This window comes from Chiloscyllium plagiosum, chromosome 9 (assembly GCF_004010195.1).
Source record: "Chiloscyllium plagiosum isolate BGI_BamShark_2017 chromosome 9, ASM401019v2, whole genome shotgun sequence".
Classification (NCBI taxonomy): domain Eukaryota; kingdom Metazoa; phylum Chordata; class Chondrichthyes; order Orectolobiformes; family Hemiscylliidae; genus Chiloscyllium; species Chiloscyllium plagiosum.
Window position 1 is genome coordinate 72,571,823 of NC_057718.1, and position 17,527 is coordinate 72,589,349.

Genomic DNA, 17,527 nt, shown 5'->3' on the forward strand with positions numbered 1-17,527 from the left:
TATCCTCCATATGCCTATCCAATGCACGTTTAAATGCCCATAATGAAGGAGAGTCCACCACTGCTACTGGCAGGGCATGAACTCACGACTCGCTGAGTAAAGAATCTACCCCTAACATCTGTCCTATACCTACCCCCCCTTAATTTAAAGCTATGCCCCCTTAATTTAAAGCTATGCCCCCTTGCCTGGTCGCCATGAAGGAGGTGGACCAAAGGGTCTGTTTCCACGATCTGCGATGGCAGGATTCAAAACCAGGGCCCCCAGAACATTAGCTGAATTTCTAGAATGATGATAGCATCCCCTCTCCTTGAATTAGTATTTCACATCTGTCTTTACTCAGAAAAAGGAAGATGCAAGTACAGAATTCAAGAATATTTTACTGTAAAGTTCTTGAGCAAAATGATACAAGAAGAATGGAGGTTTTGACTGATAGAAAAGCAGACAAATCTCTAGGACTGGACAAATCATATCCCAGGCTGCTGGAGATGAGAGAGGAAATTACAACAGCCCAGACCTAAATTTTTAAAGCATCTCTAACCATAGCAGAGGTGCCAGCGAACTGGAGGACAACTATTGTAGTTCCACTTTACAAGAAGGGTGGTAGAGACAGATTAAACGAACTAAAGACCAGAGAGTCTAACATCAGTGGTAGGGAAATTATTGGAGAAAATAGAGAAGGAGAAAATTAAGGAACTTAATTTTTCTTTTTGGAGGTATCACAAGTTCTTGGAATCTTTCCTAACTGCTCTCATCTTCTCCTTTAAAGCAGGTTTGTCTGTAGAGTTTTGCTCAATGTAGTACTAAACAAAGGGAACCTTTGGACCAATGCCAAAGGACCTAATGAGCCCATGCATAAGACATGGGGTGGCACGGTGGCACAGTGGTTAGCACTGCTGCCCCTCAGCGCCAGAGACCCGGGTTCAATTCCCACCTCAGGCGGCTGTCTGTGTGGAGTTTGCACATTCTCCCCGTGTCTCCGCTTTCCTCCCACAGTCCAAAAATGTGTAGGTTACATGAATTGGCCATGCTAAGTTGCCCATAGTGTTAGGTGAAGGGGTAAATGTAGGGGAATGGGTCTGGGTGGGTTGCTCTTCGGAAGATCGGTGTGGACTTGTTGGGCCGAAGGGCCTGTTTCCACACTGTGGATAATCTTAAAAAAAAAATGCAAGGTTTGATCAGGAACAGTCAGCATGGCTTTGTCAGAGGCATGTCATGCCTAACAAATCTGGTAGAGTTTTACGAGGAGGTAACGAAGTGTATGGATGAGGGTAGGGCAGTTGGGACAAATTTCATGAGTTTCATCCAGGCCTTTGACGAGGTCCCACATGGGAAACTGATACCGAAGGTAAAAGCTTTAGGGATATAGAATAACTTGGCAAGTTGGATCCAAAATTGGCTTAGATAGAAAGTGGTAGTAAAAGGCTGGTTGTGTCACTGGAACCTGATCTGCAGCAGTGTATCACAGAGATCAATGCTAGGTTCCTTTTTGATTGTGGTAATCATAAATGATGTAGATGAGGGTTTGGGCAGGGTACGTAAGTTTGGAGATGGCACAAAGATTGGCTGAGTAGTTGACAGTGAGAGAAGGCTGCAGGAGGATAAAAATGGATTCGCTAGATGGGCAGGTAGGTGGCAGATGTAATTTAATCCTGATAAATCTGAGGTAATGCACTTTGTAAATAAGGGACAAGACAAGGCAATCCAACAAATGGCAGGATAGGATGCTGAGACAAATAGAGGAATTTTAGGGTTCTTGTCTATTGATCCTTGAAGATGGCAATACAGGTTAACAGAGCAGTTACAAAAGCATACATAGTGCTTGCCGTTATGAATCATGACATAAATTGTGTTGGAGCTATACAAAACCTTAGTTAGAGAATAGCTGGAGTCCTGTGTGCAGTTCTGGTCACCACATTGTATGTGATTGCACTGGAGGAGGTGTAAAGGAGATTTACCAGCATGTTGCCAGGGATGTAGTATTTTAGCTGTGAAGACAGGCTGGATAAGCTCAAAATGTGTTCTTTGGAGTAGAGAATGTTGAGTTGGGGACCTATTAAGGAGTATAAAGTCATGAGAATCATGGACAAGGTAAACAAAAAAGAACTGTTCCTCTTAGCTGAAGAAACAATAAAAAGGGGCCATAATTTTGAAGTGGAAGGCAGAAGATTTAGATGGAATTTGAGGAAAAGCATTTTCACACAGGGTACTACATGAAAAGGCAGTAGAGGCAGAAAACCTCTCAACTTTTAAAACGTATTTGGCTGAGTATTTGAAGTGTCATAACATTTAAGGGCCTAATGCAAGGAACTGGACGAGTATAGGTCAGAGTATATTTTTGCCAGCAAAGACATGGTGGGCTGAACAGCCTCTTGTGTACTGCATGATTCTTGTTGCAGGCAACTGATGTAATGGTAACTGTGTCATACCTCCAAGTTCGATATCACTGACAAGTTTAATTTGCCAATTTTTTAAATGGTCATTCTTTGCTCATTTTGCTTTTGATTCCCATTTGACTCCCATGATTTTCATACTCTTCTAGATTTTCAGTTGCATTGATCCTTTGGCATTGGTCCCTTTGTTTAGTACTACATTGAGCAAAACTTTACAGACAAAACCTGCTTTAAAGGAGAAGATGAGAGCAGTTAGGAGAAATTCCAAGAACTTGTGATACCTCCAAAAAGAAAAACTGCAGTTCCTTGAAACAAATACATGTACCCAAATTGAAAGACCTTTAAAGACTGATGAGAGGAAACATAGCAAGCAATACTAAACAAGTTGTCTGGTGTTAGGCTCACGGTAACTGTCAATTCATATCTCGGCACTCCCTCGCCCTCACCCTGTGCACTTCAGAACCACCACCACTTGACCTCCAACAAGACAGTTTTACAAACCAGACTTCAGATTCTAAAAAGCAGCAAGAGTAACAAGATGCATCAGAATAACGCAATCTGGGGCAGAGTCACAACCATGTCCAAAGTCACAATCTGTTGTAAAAAACGATAAATAGAGTCATAGAGACGTACAGCACAGAAACAGATCCTTTGGTCCAATTTGTCCATGCCAACCATATATCCTAAGTTAACCTAATCCTATTAGGGGCGGCACGGTGGCACAGTGGTTAGCACTGCTGCCTCACAGCGCCAGAGACCCGGGTTCAATTCCCGCCTCAGGCGACTGACTGTGTGGAGTTTGCACGTTCTCCCCGTGTCTGCGTGGGTTTCCTCCGGGTGCTCCGGTTTCCTCCCACAGTCACAAAGATGTGCAGGGTCAGGTGAATTGGCCATACTAAATTGCCCGTAGTGTTAGATAAGGGGTAAATGTAGAGGTATGGGTGGGTTTCGCTTCGGCGGGTCGGTGTGGACTTGTTGGGCCGAAGGGCCTGTTTCCACACTGTAATCTAATCTAATCTAATCTAATCTAATATTAGCCAGCATTTGGCTCATATCTCTCTAAATTTTGCCTATTCATGTACCATCCAGATGCCTTTTAAATGTTGTAATTGTACCAGCCTCCACCATTTCTTCAGGCAGCTCATTCCATACACACACTACCCTCTGTATGAAAAAGATGCCACTTAGGTCCCTTTCAAATCTTTCCCCCCTCAACTTCAAACCCCACACCCAGGGAAAAGATCTTGTCTATTTATCCCATCCATGCCCCTCATGATTTTATAAACCTCTATAATGTCACCTCTCAGCTTCTGATGCTCCAGGGAAATCAGCCGCAGCCTATTCAGCCTCTCCCCATAGCTCAAATCCTTTAACCCTGGCAACATTCTTGTAACATTTTCTGCACCCTTTCAAGTTTCACAATTTCATTTCTATAGCAGGGAGACCAGATCTAAATGTATTCCTAATGTGGCTATTTTTTACTCATCTTAAACTGCCCTTGAGAAGATTCTTTCTTGCTTTCTTTATTATGAGGGCTTCTTAGGCAACATCAGAGAGCAGTTAAAAGTCAACTGCAATGCTCCAAGAGTTGAATCACATAAATAAGAAAACCAAATAAGATTTACTTCGCTAAAGGAACTGAATTTAAATTCCTAGCCGTGGTGGGATTTGAGCTCAGTCTGATCACTAAGTTGGTCCTTGTACCACTAGTTCATTAAATTCAGAATGATGCTATCATATATATAAAAAACTCAGATACATAGGTTTGCATCACCACTTAAAAACAAAGCTGATGCACGTGAACCAGCTTAAAACTCTATCTTCGCATAGATTTAGTCAGAATGGACAAAAATGAAAAACTGCATCAAATAAATTGATCTGTATGGTACAAATTGTAAACTGTATATAGTACACTTAAAGCACATTACCTTTGGATATACGCATAGAAAAACTGCAACATACAAACTTCTTCTGGAACTTGCTTCTGAAACATAAAACAGATACAAGGCAAATTGCTTAACTATATGTAGAATTTTCTTGCAATTTAGTTAATAAGTAGCCGTTAGTCATTGGCTGCCACATGCCTTCACTATATATTTTTCTTTAATTATAGGACTGAAGCAGTCCATGGCCAAATGTAGCAAGACCTGGACAATATCCAGGCTGAAAAGTGACAAGTAACATTTGCACCACACAAATGCCAGGCAGTGACCATCTCCTTAGAGGCAATCTAACCATTATCTCTTGACATTCAATGATGCTTTCATCGCTGAATTCCCCAGCATCCTGTGATTGTTATTGACCAGAAAGTGAACTGGACTAATCACATAAATAAAAGGTCATAGCTCCACAGTTACCATAGTCCCTGAGGACCATAGGGTTGTTCTCTTATTACAAAATGATGACTGGTTAACCTGGAAGGTCATCACACCTCAAGCAAATGGAAAAGGTGAGAAGGCAGACCTTCATGGTAACCTCTGCCAGTGTGGGAGTTGACCCTGCACAGTTGGTGTCATTCTGCATCTGTCAACCAGTTGTCTAGCCAATTGAGCTAACTAAACCCAACAGCCACATCAATACAGTTGCTACAAGAACAGGTCAGAGGCTAGGAAAATTGCAACAAGTAACTCACTTCTTCACTTCCCAAAGCCTGTCTATCATCTACAAGGCGCAAGTTAGGTGAATACTCCCCAGCAGCCTGGATGAGTGCAGTTTAAACAACACTCAAGAAGCTTGACACTATTCAAGACAAAGCAGTCCACTCTGTTAGCAATGCATCTACAAATACCCATTCTCTGCCCCACCGAAGTTCAGGAGCAGCATTGTGTACCATCTACAAGATGTACCATAGAAATTCATTAAAGATTCTTACGCAGCACTGTCCAAACCCATGGTAACCACAGTAAATACACAGGGCAACAGATACATGGGAACATCACCACTTGCAAATTCCACCCCATGCCCTCACCATCCTGTCTTGGAAATACAATGCCACTCTTTCAGTGTCATTAGCTCAAAACTTGGCCAATGTGCCACCGTGGGCGTCACGGTGGCACAGTGGTTAGCACTGCTGCCTCACAGCGCCAGAGACCCGGGTTCAATTCCCGCCTCAGGCGACTGACAGTGTGGAGTTTGCATGTTCTCCCCGTGTCTGCGTGGGTTTCCTCCGAGTGCTCCGGTTTTCTCCCACAGTCCAAAGATGTGCGGGTCAGGTGAATTGGCCATGCTAAATTGCCCATAGTGTTAGGTAAGGGGTAAATGTAGGGGTATGGGTGGGTTGTGCTTCGGCGGGGCGGTGTGGACTTGTTGGGCCGAAGGGCCTGTTTCCACACTAAGTATCTAATCTAATCTAATTTAAAAAAACTCCTGGAATTCCGTCCTGAATGGCATTGTAGGTCCACATATAGCAAATAATCTATTCCACCCAAGGAAACAAAGCTTATTCCAATGGTATTCCTTCATCCAAAACTTACATACCACCCTGAAAGATCCTACCAAAAAAAATTAAGGACCACTACTAGGAGCTAAACTGGGAAATTACTGCTAATATACACATTAAGAAGCGCACAAAATAAGCTGGAAAATACTACAGATGCGGGAAATATTAAATTAAAGCCTAAACTATTTGGCAGGTCAGGTAGTACCTGTGGATAGAGATAAACAATTAACCAGTTGGAGCATATGTCCCACCAAGACTGGCATCGAAGCTGGGAAGAGACTAAAATTAGTCTCCTCAGTTGGTTTGTTGGTTCTGTCCAACCTCTGCGTGATTTCTGAAGTAAAAAGGGAAGGGGTGATAGGGAAGGGTTAACTGCCTGCATGCAGGTAGCTCATTAATAACTGCTGAAGGCCAATTAAATGTTGTAGGAGATACTGGTTTAGATGCCTGGAATTCACAGAAGCACCACTTCAGATAGGCGAAGATCATGCCCTTTCTGTCTTGATGCAAAAGCAGCTAGAGGTTGCATTCAGGGGTGGCCTCATTACAAAAGTAATGTTTAAAAGGGATTTTAAGAAGTTACAAATTGAGAGCTTCCATTTTGAAGTACTATTTCTCTTTCATATGGTTATTGCTCCTAACAGGGTTGAGAAGATCTCCAGCATTATGAGTCTGCCTCCCACATTTAGTTAGACAGTAAGCAGTCACTAGAACCCTGTAGACATCACAATCAGTGTTTCCTCCTGGGGGCTGCAATGGGATGAATTCCATAGGAAGTTACTATTTCCCATCCTAGAAGCATTGTAACAGTGATCATGTGACCCATTCAAGTCACAAAGGCTCTCTTCCAGAGCAATCCAGTCAGTCTTATTCCCTTGTTCTATCTTTATGGATATGTTTCTCTCAAATGTCCATCCAATTTCCTTTTAAAAATCATTGCTCATCTCCACTTCCATTATCTTTGCAGACAACAGGTCAATTAGTGGTGGGCAGGTTGTTGGAGGGAATCCTGAGGGACAGGATTTACGTGTATTTAGAAAGGCAAGGACTGATTAAGGATAGTCAACATAGCTTTGTGCATGGGAAATCATGTCTCGCTAACTTGATTCAGTTTTTTTTAAAGAATCAGGAGTTGTATGAATAGTAACAAAGAGGACTGATGAGGGAACAGCGGTGGATGCAATCTATATGGACTTCAGTAAGGCGTTTGACAAGGTTCCTCGTGGTAGACTGGTTAGCAAGGTTAGATCACATGAATACAGAGACAACTAGCCATTTGGATACAGAACAGGCTCAAAGGTAGAAGACTGAGGGTGGTGACGGAGGATCACTTTTCAGACTGGAGGCCTGTGACCAGTGGAGTGCCACAAGGCTCAGTGCTAGGTCCAATGCTTTTCATCATTTATATGAACGATTTGGATGTGAACATAGGAGGTATAGCTAGTAAGTTTGCAGATCACACCAATATTGGAGATGTAAAGGATAGTGAAGAGGGTTTCCTCAGAATGCAACGGGATCTTGATCAGATGGGCCAATGAGCTGAGGAGGGGTAGATGGAGTTTTATTTAGATAAATGTGAGGTGCTGCAGTTTAGAAAGGCTATTCAGGGCAGGACTTATACACTTAATGGTAAGGTCCTGGGGAGTATTGCTGAATAAAGAGACCTTGGAGAGCAGGTTCATAGTGCCTTGAAAGTGGAGTCGCAGGTAGATAGGATAGGGAAAGCGTCATTTGGTATGCGTGCTCTTATTGGTCAGTGCACTGAGTAAAGGGGTTGTGGCTGTACAGAGCATTGGTTGGGCCACTTATGGAATAGTGTGTGTAATTCTGGTCTCTTTGCTATTAGAAGGATATTATGAAACATGAAAGGGATCAGTAAATATTTACAAGGATTTTGCCAGGATTGGAGGGTTTGAGCTAAAGGATGAGGCTGAGTAGGCTGATGCTGTTTTCTCTGGAGCGTGGAGACTGACGGGTGACCTTATAGAGGGTTATGAAATCATGAGGTGCATGAATAGGGTAAACAGACAAGGCTTTTTCCCTGGGGTGAGGGAGAGCAGAAGTAAGGAGCATAGGTTTAGGGTGAGAGGAGAAGGATTTAAAAGATCCCTAAGGGGCAACATTTTCATGTAGAGGATAGTGTGTGCGTATGGAATGAGCTGCCAGAGGAAGTGATGGAGGCTGGTACAAATATAACATTTAAAAGACATCTGGATGGATATACGAATAAGAAGGGCTTACAGGGATATGGGCCAAGTGCTGGCATATGTGACTAGATTAATTTAGGCTATCTGGTCAGCATGGATGCGTTGGACCGAAGGGTCTGTTTTGTGCTGTACATCTCTGTGACTCTATTAGCACTCACTGAAACAAAAACACTCTTCTTCACATTCCTCCTGCATCACTTCCCCAAGATCTTAAAACTGTGTCACTAATCCTTATACCATCAGCTAACTGGAATAGTTTTTCTTTGGCAGGTCTAAATGAAAGAAACAAAGGCGGGCACACGAGTATTAAATCTCCCCTAAATATTTGTTCCAAGTAGATCAACCACAGGATTCCAACTGAACCACGTTTTTAAAATCCCTCATTCCTTGGACTATTCTTTCATAATGCTCCTTGGGTGCTGCCTGACCGGCTGTGCTTTTCCAGCACCACCACTTTTTGAAGGCGAATATAGAAGCTGATCAGTGGCAAATGGAATTCAATCTGGATAATTGTGAGGGGATGCACTTGGGCGAGACAAACATGGCAAGGGAATACATGACCAACAGCAAAATCCTGAGAAGCACCGAGGATCAGAGGGACCACAACTAGATGAAGTGGTTAAGGTGGCAGATGGGAGTTCTGTGTGGTTCTGGAATCCACATTATAGAACAGATGTGGTTGGAAGTTTATTTGCTGAGTTGGTAGATTTGTTCTCAGACATTTCTCAGAAAAAGAACCAGAAGAGATATCACCCACCACAATAGCCCAAGACACATAAATAGAAAGCAGGATAGAAAACCAGCGCTTTATCAGAGGCTCACTGATGACATTACCTAGCATGGTGAAGAAACATCCGAGAACAAATCTACCAGATCAGTAAGCAAACTTACAACCACATCTGTTCTACAATGTGGATTCCAGAACGACACAGAACTCCCATTTGCCACCTTAACCACTTCATCCAGTTGTGGTCCCTCTGATCCTCGGTGCTTCAATCTGTGCTACAAATCTTATTTAAAATCACAAACTCTTATGGGCGCAATATGCTCAAATTAGCCCAAAGATGGGAAACCAATACCATCTGACTGAGTGCCACCTACCAACAACTGTGCTTCCTACACAAATGCCTCAGGAAACAGGTACTACCACGATGTATCAAATACAAACCATCTCTCAACTCGCCACAATCTAGAAGAACATCAGAACAGAATGGCTGCAGGATGCTACAATAAATGATGAATGATAACCACAATCAACTCCACAAATGAACCAGGGATTTGATGCCAAATAACTCTGTACTCTAATGCAGCTGGCCATGAAAGGACAAGTATGTTAAAACCCCACGAGCCATCAACACTAAACGACAGCCAAACTCTCAATACACGGACAATTCAGAAACTTGGATAAAGAATGTGTCAGACTGACCACTCTCAGACACGGAAAAACCTGTCTTAGTACAAGGGATGAATTTCAACCACATGGACAAAAAGGACTTCCTAGCAGCACTGGAATCCACCCTGAAAGACAATGGACTTACGGATGAAATCCAGCAGGCCATAAGACAGACAATAGCACTAACACTAAGCACAAAGAAAAAGGTGAACACACTGGAAAACTCTGGAAGGAGTCAGAAAAGACAGAAATATCATAATCCTAGCAGCAGGCAAAGGATGCATGACCATCATCCTGAAAGAACAAAGATTGAAAAAGCAAAAACACTACTCGCAGACACTGACAGATGGCGATGGACCTGACTCCATGGTTAGAAAAGCATATTATAGCAAACCCTGAGGAAACCTCACAAAATAGGTGAAATTAACAAGACAGACCTCCAAAGAATGAAACCTGAAGGATCCAACACACCCAGTTTCTACAAATTACCCCACTTGCTGCCCCACCCCCCCACACCCCCCAAGACCTGTAGCCTCATTTCCTAGTGCACCGACATACAGACTAGCAAAGGAACTGCAATGCAAACTGAAACACCTAGTAAAAGACTCAAGCCATTCCACCCAGGAATTCCTTGACATCACCAAAGACACCAAGGTGTCTTTGTGAAGACCTGATTCACATTAATAAACATCACTATAGCCAAAGAAACACAAGGACACAAACACCTGAGAGTACCAACTCCATCAGCAAGGACAGCATCTCAAATTAGTAGACCTGTGCCTTACAACTCATTCCACCTTCAACGACAAGACCTACAAACAAATCAATGGAACACCCATGGGAATCACCAATATCAGGACTCTTATCAGAAGCAGTTATGCAGAGATTAGAATGAATAGCCCTTCCCATGATCCAGCCCATGCTTTGGATCCACTACATGGATGACACCTTTGTCATCACGAAGCGCAATAAATTAGAAGAAATTCACAAACACATAAACAACATCCTTACTGGTATAAAGTTTACCAAAGAGGAAGAGGACAACAGACTCCTCTTCCTAGATGTCACAGCAGAATGAAAAGCCAATAGAGAGCTGTAGACCAGCGTCTGCAGGAAAGCCACTGTCTCACACAGTCCTACAGATACACACACTCCTACAGACTCATAACACTCATGTAGACCCTCTCTCATACACAAGGTCTCTCTCATACGCTCACACACACACACTCCCACACTCCCTCTCACAGGCTTATACCCCTTTAGACTCACTCCTAACACCCCACCCCCATGCGCACGCACACACATGCACACACGTTTGTGGGGTGAATTTGTATGTGCAGAATTACATTTTATTTTGCTCAAAAAAAACTGCATGAATCCATTCTGTAAATCTATTTTTTTAAGATTAGAATCAGCCTGAACATTGTAGCACAGACAGTCTCACACAGGGCAGCTCTTAATGCGTTATCTGAGACGACATGACAATGATTGTTAAGTTCACTTGAGAATGTAACTTTAAAAAGTTCTGCGATTTATATATGAAAGAACTGAAACCAACATGTTCATTCTAAAAAACGAGACTCTTAAACAAACCAGATCTTTTTCAATATAAAATTTCAGTCACATCAGACTATAAGCTTTTGCTATAAATTATGTGTCTTATGATTTTATACTCCAAAACCATCTGATGTAGGAGCAGCGCTTCGAAAGCTAGTGCTTTTAAATAAACCTGTTGGACTATAACCTGGTGTTGTGTGATTTCTAACTTCGTGAAATGCAGTGACCAGAACTGGATACATTTTAGTTGTGACATAACTAGAGCTTTATCAAGTTCAATATAATTTTTCTTTTATACTGAATGAATCTATTTACAATATCTTAGATCTACTGTCCGATTTGCTTTGCAAACAATTCTCTTCCTTGCCACCTTCAAAGATCCAAGCCCATTTTTATTACAGATTAGATTACAGATTACATTACAGTGTGGAAACAGGCCCTTCGGCCCAACAAGTCCACACCGCCCCGCCGAAGCGTAACCCCTACCTTTACCCCTTACCTAACACTACGGGCAATTTAGCATGGCCAATTCACCTGACCTGTACATCTTTGGACTGTGGGAGGAAACCGGAGCACCCGGAGGAAACCCACACAGACACGGGGAGAATGTGAAAACTCCACACAGTCAGTCGCCTGAGGCGGGAATTGAACCCGGGTCTCCGGCGCTGTGAGGCAGCAGTGCTAACCACTGTGCCACCGTGCCGCCCAAATTCATTAATTCATTTTCTATTATATTTACCCCAGTTGAAATTGTTATTTGCATGTCTCTCAGCTTAAACCAATGCTTACATTTAGAGAGAGATGAAAGAGGAGAAAAATACCCACTAACTGTTCACTTTTCCACAAGCAAATGCTCGATAATGGTTTTGCAGCCATTCAGAATTCCCCTACATTAAGATTGCCAACCTTTCAGCATGGGAGGGAGGCATATTTAATTTTTCTTTCACTCAGGGCAGCAGATTTCACGAAGACAGATTCTGTCATAACAATAAACATGAATTGTGGGGAAAACAAGTCCAAAGCGATAAGTTGATCATTAAAGTTGATCATTAATAAAAGAGACAAACAAAAAACAGCAGAGTCAACTAAGAAAACTTTTTTAAAATGCATTTTTGGTTCACAGTCAGACAAAGAAAGTAAGTACAACCCAACACCTGGTCAACAGAGAAGAGGGTGGAAACTGGATCTAAGCTCGGGAGATGGGTTTAACTGGGATCACCTCTGATGGACACAGTCTGAGCTGGCCTCGATGGAATTCCCCTGAAAAGAAATTTCCTTCCAAAATGAATTTTCCTCCTCATCAGCTTCATAGAAGCAGGAAGATGAGGGCTCGAGTGCGCGGGAGTTCAGCTGAATTCAACAAATACTGTACACCCTCCCACGGACCTACTCACTCATATCCTCTATTCTCTAACACTCTCAGCCTGGGAGGTTTACCAATGAATATCACTGAGGAGTACTAAAAGTGTCTTTCAAGGTACCAACATACCAACCCACAGCTTCTCCTGATTGCCATTGTTTCTATCATGCCCCAACCTCAGCTGAGGAAGTGCTCTGATTTTCATTTACCCCCAGCAAGCCCACCTGCCAGACAGTAGCCAGACTCTCACTTCCCAGCCTGCAGCAGGAGCTAGACGCTTGTTCTAACCCCCCACATCCTTCATTAGATAATGGTGGTGTCCCAACTCTAACCCAGCAGACAGCAGTTTCCCACCAGCATTTGAACAATGGCTAGTCAGGGCAATTTGTAGTTGCAGGTGCCTGTTGATCAAGCCTGCTCTGGATGCCTCTTATCCTTTCCACCCACACACTCCACTTTACCTGTCTCGGTATTTGATTAAAATCTTTTAAATTTGCAACATCTTCCATTTCTGACAAAAGATCGAGTAAAACATTAATTGCATTTGTCATTTTCATAAATGCTGTCTGAATTGCTGGGGATTTAAATCATTTTTTAAAAACAGATAAAGTTGGTTTCAGAATTGTTCTGAAAGTAGGAATTTATAGTTGAATACAGACTATTAGAAGTATCTTGAGGCACTTTATAAATAAGCTTTGGGAAATGGATGAGAGGCAAAGAGCAAGAATAATTGTGATAGGATTGAAATATTCAAATGAAGAACCCAGGTGAAAAATTTGAGAATGATTTGTGACCAAACAAAGGAAACAATGATAGACTTGAAATGCAAACTGTTTCTTTCTTTACAGATGCTATGTGACCTGCTGGGTATAGCCAGCATTTTTCTATCTTTTGACATTATGCATGATGTATGTTGCACAATTTATGAATAAGTATCTGACAGGGAGAAGGATGAAAAATAATGGACTTCCGTCAAAAATTGGGATTGATGTAAGTTATTAAAAAAATCTTTAATGGAAATTAGCAAGAGTACAAGAGTCCTTGATAAGCCCAAAAGAGAGAAATAATTCATTTGGAATTCAATGAAAAGTTTGCACACTATGGTATGTCACTTAAACTTTATAGGGGATATTATGGCCATTAGATTAGATTAGATTAGATTACTTACAGTGTGGAAACAGGCCCTTCGGCCCAACAAGTCCATACCGACCCGCCAAAGCGCAACCCACCCATACCCCTACATTTACCCCTTTTAACCTAACACTACGGGCAATTTAGCATGGCCAATTCACCTGACCTGCACATCTTTGGACTGTGGGAGGAAACCGGAGCACCCGGAGGAAACCCACGCAGACACGGGGAGAATGTGCAAACTCCACACAGTCAGTCGCCTGAGTCGGGAATTGAACCCGGGTCTCTGGCGCTGTGAGGCAGCAGTGCTAACCACTGTGCCACCGTGCCGCCCACACTACCATCTTGTAACAGATGGTAGTTGTGTCATTATAAGTTGACAAAATGCATATGGAAATCACAGAAATATAACATGTTATTGCATGAGATGGCTATCGGTTTTGGCTGTGACTAGTTTCTGATTAACATTAAACATGATAAAAAGTGAATAAATTAGATGTAATCAGCAATAAAGTAAAATAGTAATCAAACAGTATCAACTCTTTAAAATCAATATTCAACGTACCTTTTCCTTGGTTGAAGGTGGAGGCTGTTTTAACACTTCTTTCACTGTCTGTATAACAGTTTCAACCCTCATTACGCTAATGGAGCGCACTAGTTCCACCAACAACAACTGCTCAGGACAGGGTACAGGAATAACCTTCAAATATTAATATTACAATTTATTTAATCTTGAAATTCTCTTACATGAATCAGTCTTATAGAAAACCAATCACAAAAGTGATGAAATGACAGCCACCCAATCAAAGGAATGGCACTTGCTGATTTAAACGTGTGGTCCTGAAAAAGCACAGCTTGTCAGGCATGATCCAAGGAACAGGAGAATCAATGTTTTGAGCATAAGCCCTTCATCATGATGAAGAGCTTATGCTCGAAACGTCGACTCTCCTGCTTCCCAGATGCTACCTAACCTACTGTGCTTTTCCAGCGCCACACTTTTTGACTCTGATCACCAGCATGTGCAGTCCTCTCTTCCTCTTTGCTGATTTAGTGTGCCAAGGAACCTGGAAGTGGATTTATAAAGTGCTCAGACTTAGAATTATAGAATGATATACCACAGCGATGGTCACTTGGACCATCATGTCAAGTACTTCGTAGTTGAAATGAAATCAGAAAAATATCTGGATCAAAGCAACATTACAGACTGAGAAAGCAATGTCAGTGGCCATCACTTGGAAATGTATAAAGAATTAATGATTGGCATGCATTTTAACGCTTGCATGACAAGGTTCTCATTGTTTGAATCAGTTAAGTAAAACGAAAAAAGGAAAATTTCATCTTAGTGATAATAATTTAAATTTTTCACTGATGGGTTTGGTTCTTATTTATAACTGTTCCTATTTAAAGGTGGTGTGTGAGGCAAGTTGATGTGACACAAAGGGTGCTTGGCACATGCTGCCAGGGGAGGTGGTAGAAGCAGATAAAGTTTAAGAGATATTTAGAAGACACATGAACAGGCGAATAAGAGAGGAATACAGACCATGATTGGCGCAGACACGGTGGGCCAAAGAGTTTGTTCCCGCGCTGTACTATTCTATGAATACAGACGGACCGGTTTAGATGAACTCAAATTGGAAAATAGATTTTAAATTATCATGTGACCACATGTATTTTTCAACTAGACATCAGTGGATGTTTGTTTGCTATTGCCCTGTTTTCTTAAGAGTTCAAAAAGGTCAATGCACTATTTTTGCACTATTTTAAATGTTCTGAAGAAAGTACTAGACCAGAAATGTTAACTCTGCTTTATCTCCATAAATGCTGCCAGGCCTGCTGAGTTTTTCCAATAATTTCTGTTTTTGGTTTTGTCACCATTTTAAAAGTTATGGAAGAAATTATATGCTGCACTCATCAGCACTTAAGTTTAAGAATTATGTTTTAACAATGGAAGATACCAAATGGATTAGACAATGACAATACTGATACAGCAAATTCTGAATGAAGTTCAGCTAATTAACAATAAGGCTAATACTCATATCAAACAGGCTTTAGAAGATAAATTACAGGAAAACTTGTGTAAGCAGGATTTGAGAGACATGGTCCTGCTAGCCCAATCAATTGGTACTTGAATTATATTAACAGTCACTTTATAAAGACATGATACATGAGGATCCTGCTCAATTACCACTTTCAAGCTTTAAAGCCAACACAAGTTTGATAAAAAAAAGGAAGCATATGTCAGGTATGACATACTAAAAGTACTTCAAAAGTATAGGGAGTGTTACTTAAAGAAATTAGGAGGGCAAAGATGAGCCATTGAATATCTTTGGCAGGTAGGATTGAGGAAAGCTCTAAGGACGTTCCATGTACTGTATATTAAGAATAAGAGGATCACTGGGAAAGGTACGGCCTATAGAGACCTAAGGGGCAAACTGTGTGTGAAGCCAAAGGATGTGGATCTCTCATCTATATTCACAGAAAAGACAGACATTGTAGCCGGGATTTCCAATTGAATGATGAGGTTCTAGAACGTGTTAAGATTAGTATAAGATGTTTTAGTGGGAATAAAGGTGCAATAATCCCCAGGGTGTGATGAGATGTATCCTGGGACGCTATCGGAGGCAAGGGAGGAGTCTGCTGGGGCCATGGAGGAGATATTTAACAATTTACTGGCCACAAATAAAGTGCTGGATAACTGAAGGATACTTAACATGGTTCCTTAAGTTCAAAATAGGCAGCAAGGATAGGCAAGGTAATTACAGACTAGTTAGTCTGGCATCAATGGTAGGCAGATTATTAGAAAAAATTCTGACAGACAGGATTAACTATTACTTGGAAAGTCAGGGACTGATTAGGGATAGTGAGCATAGATTTGCAAGAGGGAGATCCTGTCTGTCTAATTTAATTAAATGTTTTGAGAAGGTGATTAAATATATTGATGAGAGCTGTGCACTTATTAGGTTTACATGGACTTCAGTAAGGTTTTTGATATGATCCCACATGGAAGGCTGTTCCAAAGTTAACAGCCCATAAGATCCAAGGCAAGTTGGCAAACTGGATCCAAAATTGGCTTGCAAGTAGGAGGAATAGGGTGATAGTGAAGAGATATTTTTGTGATTCGAAGCCTGTGGGCAATGGTATATGACAGGGATTGGTGCTGGGACCCTTGCTGTTTGTTATGTACATTAATGATTGGGATGTAAACATAGAAGGTATAATGAGTAAGTTTGCTTTTGAAACAAAAATTGGCGGTGTTGTTGATAGTGAGGAGGATGGTCTCAGCCTACAGTCTGATATTGTTCAGCTGATAAATTGAATAGAGTAATCCTGGTATTGCAAGGTGATGCACCTTGGGAGGTCTAATAAGGGAAGGATATACAAAATAAATGGTAGGTTCCACTAGCTTCAAGAGTTCTTGATGTATGAATCTCTAATGGCTTCAGCACAGGTAGACCTGGTGGTGAAGGCAGCATTTCGGGGCCTTTATTACCCCGGAGCAAGGAAGACTTGTTACAACTTTGATAAACATTGGTTAGGTTTTAGATGGAACACCATGTACAGTTCTGATTGCCACACTATCGGAAGTACATGAATGTGCTGGAGAAGGGGCAGACGAGATACACTAAGATGTTGACTGAGATGAAAAATCTCAGTTATGAGGAGGCTGGGCTTGTCTTTCTTGGAGCAGCAGAGGTTGAGGGTAGATCTGATTGAGATATACAAAATTATGAGAGACATAGATAGAATAGGTTGAGAGAATCTCTGGAAGACGACCAGAGGGCATACGTTTAAGGTGAGGAGCAAGTGGTTCCAGGGAAACTTGAGAAAAACCTCTTTAATCCAGGGGGTTATAAAATTTGAGCATACTGATTGAGAGACTGGTGGAGGTGGATACTGTCACAACATTTAAGAAGCTTCTGGATAACCATTTAAAATACAAGGGCTTAGCAAGCTATGAACCAAGTGAGATAAATGGGATGAGTGTAGTTAGGTGTCTGTTGGTCAGCATTGACATGGGGTGGGGTGGAGCAGGGGGAGGAGAAGGAAAAA

The 17,527-nt window shown here is 41.7% G+C and overlaps 1 protein-coding gene across 16 annotated transcripts in view; it reads right to left on the bottom strand.

Moving 5' to 3' along the window:
- The window catches only part of dop1a (DOP1 leucine zipper like protein A), a 377,089-nt gene that overhangs the window by 80,523 nt on the left and 279,039 nt on the right, over nucleotides 1-17,527 (bottom strand). For all 16 annotated transcript variants that reach the window (XR_006312556.1, XR_006312558.1, XR_006312557.1 and 13 more), the window contains 2 exons: nucleotides 14,043-14,177; nucleotides 4,319-4,374 (listed from right to left, as the gene is read on the bottom strand). Coding sequence is in view for 13 of the 16 variants with exons in the window: in XM_043696201.1 (XP_043552136.1) it covers nucleotides 4,319-4,374; nucleotides 14,043-14,177 (191 nt within the window). In the remaining 3 variants the exon portion in view is untranslated. The remainder of the gene's footprint in view (nucleotides 1-4,318; nucleotides 4,375-14,042; nucleotides 14,178-17,527) is intronic.